General features: G+C 44.3%; 1 protein-coding gene across 1 annotated transcript in view; it reads right to left on the reverse strand.

The window, feature by feature from the left end:
* Positions 1-260: 260 nt before the first annotated feature.
* YEATS2 (YEATS domain containing 2) overlaps positions 261-4,905 on the reverse strand; it is a 44,863-nt gene continuing 40,218 nt past the window's right edge. Inside the window, exons 27-30 of the mRNA XM_010133375.1 lie at positions 4,422-4,648; positions 2,981-3,055; positions 1,559-1,632; positions 261-676 (exon numbers count right to left, since the gene is read on the reverse strand). Coding sequence (XP_010131677.1) covers positions 568-676; positions 1,559-1,632; positions 2,981-3,055; positions 4,422-4,648 — 485 coding nt within the window. The 3' untranslated portion in view covers positions 261-567. The remainder of the gene's footprint in view (positions 677-1,558; positions 1,633-2,980; positions 3,056-4,421; positions 4,649-4,905) is intronic.

The following is a 4,905-nucleotide window of genomic DNA, read 5'->3' on the forward strand; positions in this document are numbered from 1 at the left end:
TGTGTTCTCAGTCACACACATCACGCTCGGGCAGGACTGGCAGTCTGTCACAGCCATTGGCCTTCTGCTCCCCCACACCCCAAGCTCACCAACCAACCCACCCACCTACTCAAATGGCCCTCCTTTGAAAGCGGCTTTGGCCTTCCTCGTATTTGGAGTGCCAAAGCGACTGCTCTGCCCACTGCATGGGGAAACCAACTCACACGTACAGACCGCATCGAAAAGCATCATTTCTTTTCTGAACAACCACGATCGATCCCATCCCATCAGTACAGCTGTCTTGGAGGGACCAGGCCTGTGGAGGATCCCACAGCCGGCAACTCGATGCGAACTGACAATGTCTGTTCAGCCACTGAACATACACTTACCAAGTAAACACTGACATTTAACAGCTTGATTTGGAACAAGAGCATCATTTTGTTGCATTAAGGTGCATCTTTAATCGGAGGTAACAATCTAGTAGCCCAATGTTATAAATGTATGTAAGTGTCCTACAGAAATACTGGATTTGTCAACCCAACTTCAGTCATAAATCCACCTGTCCTGTAGCATCTTCGCTGCTCTATTTCATTGTTCCTCATTTAGTATCTTCATATGTTTGTTTGTGAGGAAGTCAAGAAAGGGAATATTACAGATGGCTTTGTGAATATTCATCACTGTGATCTCTCTTGGAGTCCTGCAGGGAATGCATCAGAGATGCTGTTTTAATACACAAAAAGACACGTGTCCATAAAGCAGCAAGTCAATAAATTTACTAACGGGGGAACAAAAAAGAAAAAAGACCGATTAAAAAAAATAAGTATAAAAGAGCAAGTGTAATAGCTACACAGGAACAGCATTAAAGTGTCACAGCATAAAAATGCCACTCTCAAACGCCTGGGGGAAGCATCCTGGGCACTGGGACAGGAAAATCAAGTGCTGCAGTATTAATTCTTGAACTTCTGCAGCACAGACTATGTGTACATATTTCTATATATAACACATACACATGTTTAATACATGATATCAATATTTATATATTGCATACAAGTAAATATTTAAACTAAGTATTTTCTTGTAGTGATTTGGTGGTTTGTTTTGTTTTTTTTTTTTTCCAATTTCAAGCTATCCCAAATCATGCTGCTGAACAGAAATGAAAACATGGCCTAATTGTTACCATAAAAATCACTCAGGATCTTGAGCCAGAAAAAGTGTATCAGTAAAACAAAAATTATTTAGGTTGTTCAAGTTCTGGCAACTGTGGGTAACTGCACGGTAACTTGAGATGGACAAGAGTGAGGAGGTCTTTCCAACGTCACTCTGTAGAAACAGGTCATCTGCCTTTGAGCGTGACACCACCAGATAATCCTGCCTCAGTTTTTAATGCTGTCAATATATTGTTTCCATCTTTTACCACTATGGAGCTAGGAGATGACAAACCCCCTCATAAGGTCTGGATCTTCCCAGAATATAGTTCATAAACTCCCTCACTCATGTGGTCTGATCACACAACCTCTGACTGAACTCCTCAAGCAGTTCAGCCCTTAGTGCTAGGGTAGGGAAGCAGCAGCTGCTGTACCTGTTGTGAGGAGCTGTCTGGTACGCCACGGCCAGCGCTTGCCGTAGGATATCGCTCATAAGCTGTTCAGTGGCCTGTGACAAGACAGCATTAGGATACAGCATTATGACAAGAGGAAAGGAACACGCCAGGTGCTGCAGTATCAGTTTAAGAGCAGCAGAAATTCTGCCTCACCTCAATCCTGTATTCCGTCAGCGGGGGACAGTTCAAGATGCCCAATTTTTATGAGCACAGTAATAAGAACTGAGTGAATTTAACAAAAGGGGAGAGACCTAGAGGTGCACAGAGCTCAGACTAAAACTGCCCGGCCTGGTTTCTCTCTGGACTTGCAGAGCAGAATGTGCACAGCACGGTGGATCCAGAGCCTGTGCTTCAGCAAGCCGCTTAGGGCCCTTGCTCTCATACCCCAGAGCTTGCTTTGTACGTGGCAGATTCCAGCTATTCTCCTGGGAGTCAGGAGACGCTTGTTGGCTGCTCCCTGTCAAGAGACACTTTCACAAAAGCCTCTGAGCCTGGACAGCAAGCAGACAGCAGCCCTATGCCCTACATACGTGGCTTAATCAAGGTTCAATCAAAAGCTAATTAAGGCTCTTGGCTTTCTGTGCCTGTAACAAGACTAGACCGGAGGTTTCTGGGACGTTCAGTCAGGAGAGCTGGCCTAACTTACATTGTTCCATTGTAACGGAGCAATCTGATGGTTAGAATCTGCGTCCAAAAATGGATGTATCTGTATCTGAGTTCAGCTCTGGTAAGTAACAGAGAGCACAGCAGAAGTGTGCATGTGAGTGTGTGTAACCTGGAATCAATTAGCGTTTGTAAAACCGATCTCCTGATAAGCAGCAGCCTGTATAAACAACCCCCCATAATTGTCTTTGGCTTGAAATAGAGCAGAGCACTGCTAAAAATAATCTCTGTTAGCCTTCAGCCCAAACCCAAGAACTCCAATGCTGCTGTTCAAAGCTCTGCAAAGAAACTGTCTCTGTTTTTCCAGAAGTTATCATGTCAGAGAAATAGTTTCTCCTATAAGGTAGACTTCCTACTGTGTTTTATGGGAAAAAAAAGCCAAGTTTGTATAAAATAATCAAGTCTCACAGAACTCTGGCAGTTTCCCCTCAAGTTCTGAGGGGCAGGACCAAGTAAGGGGTACTTTCAAAACTACAGAGTCAGCATTGTACTGGCAGCCAGAGTCTGCACATCACTCCTCTGTCCAAGCTGACACATCAGTTAGAAAGCTGGAAACACACACAGAGGGGTATGACTCTCTCTGGCCAGCTGTGTGTCTTTCTATACATGCACAAAGACATCAGACTCTGCATCTCCTGATCTGATAAATATATATTAATAAGGATATTCCACCCTTTTTTCTACATTACTGGGCCAACACAGTTACAGAAAAGTTCTTACTGTGAAGTAATTTCTTACCTTTAAAATCATATCTTCTATTACTGATGCATAAACGTTCTTTTGTACCTCAGCAGGCTGAAAAGAAATCCCTATCTATAAAATACGAGAGAGAAAAGAAAAAATTAAATCAAATAACACAACCCACATTGTGCTACAGATTAGATGAGAATGAGCTTAACAGAAAAAACTCTATTACAAAGGGCAGTTAAAAAACAAGCAAGCAGACACTGCAGAAGCAGTATAATGTCAGGCTTCATTTAAAAAAAAAAAATCCAGAGAAAATGAAGCTTGACCATTAGAAGAGCCTGCAGAAACGCCTCTAAAACACAGAAGAAACAAAAGCAGCGTTTAATTTTTGTTCCAGAAAGACCGCACAAAACCCAGGCTGCATTGGGTACCTTTGGATTGAGAATGGAAGCTCCATTTTCAAACTGTACATATATTCAGTCCATCTAGTCACCCCTTCTCCGCACCTTGCTATGGCAACTGAAACCGCTTTAACCAGTACTCCAGGCACAAAAGTTCCACATCAAGAGTGTTTCATCCCCAGTCTCGCTCTCATCACGCCTGTGCCCTCCTCACCTCTGTAGCAAGACACTAGATACACTTGCATGTGGCAACTAGCTGTGATACAGGGCACTCGACCTCTGCCGTCGAGGGTCATTTATGCACTCGTTTCTAATATAGAAGATGCAAAATGGCACTTTATTATGTAATGAACACATTCTCCCACTAAGCCTCGCCCATTGTGGGTGGTTACTGCATTCCTGTAACGTAAGCACGTAAGCACGTAATCTTCCGACCGCCCACACTGCCACCCAGTGTCCTGCAACACTTGCAGAACCAAACACTTGTCCCTTGATGTAGCACCTCAGGTGGAGATGGAGATCCTTGCTTTCTCCCCGCAGTGCTGCATGCGAACCCCTCCTGCTGCTCCCGCCACAGCGGCGAGTCACTCTCTTTCCTTCCTGCTGCTCTGACAGATCACCCTCTCCCTTTCTTTTACCCTAATTTGAATAGGGGGAAGAAATCCAAGCGGCAGAGAAGTTTGCTGTGGTCTAAGCTGTGCTGCAACACTACTTCAGGAGCTGCTCTTGAACAGCACTGGGCCAAGCAACAAGTCCAAATCTTTCACGTGACGGGACAAGAAGAATTCAGTGCCAGTGCTCCTCTCCCCTCATTTCCCCTTGCTTCCAGCCTTCCAGGATGACTCTTCTGGTACTAAGCCCTGCCACACAGCTACTCTGAAATGACCTCCCGGCTGGCACACTTCACTTCTCCTGCCAGCACTGGCCAGCTGAGCGTCACAAGTCAGAAGGTCCAATATTTCCAGGGCGTTTATAAAAACTTCCATGAAGCATTCAGAGGCTCATATAGATAAGAGAAAGGCAACTAAATCAACGTAAGACCACAACTAGCTTAACAACAATTCTTATTAGCTTTGTCATTCACTTACTACCTTCTCTGCAGCGTCCCTCACAAACTCTGATGCCGGCAAGGAAGCCATGTAGAACTTCATCTCCTCTTGTTTCTCCTCCTGTTCTTTCTTAATGTTTATTTTTAATGGCTCGCTGATGTTGAGAACATCTACTTCCTCTTCATGTTCTGGTTCTCGTTTCAGGAACTGCTGTAGTTCCTCTAATTTTCGGCACAGCTCCTCACCACTGCTGTAGGAGGAAGGGCATTCTGGGAAAGAAGCAATCAATTGAACACGTGATAGGTTGTGGAAAGCTGTTTGTAAATTGATGCACACTCACAATATGGTAAGAAACTAAGGTAAATTGGCAGTTATTTTTTGCAGTTCCCACCATTTTTGCAGTCCCCCCTTCATCTGCCCCTACGCCAATCAAGAAGGCTGCGTTTCAAACCAAACCAGGTACCGTGAATCTCCGGTACATTCTCACAGAAGCTTTTTGACAAGTAGCAAAGAGTCTGACGCTCTT

Source organism: Buceros rhinoceros, unplaced genomic scaffold (genome assembly GCF_000710305.1).
Source record: "Buceros rhinoceros silvestris isolate BGI_N320 unplaced genomic scaffold, ASM71030v1 scaffold12113, whole genome shotgun sequence".
Classification (NCBI taxonomy): domain Eukaryota; kingdom Metazoa; phylum Chordata; class Aves; order Bucerotiformes; family Bucerotidae; genus Buceros; species Buceros rhinoceros.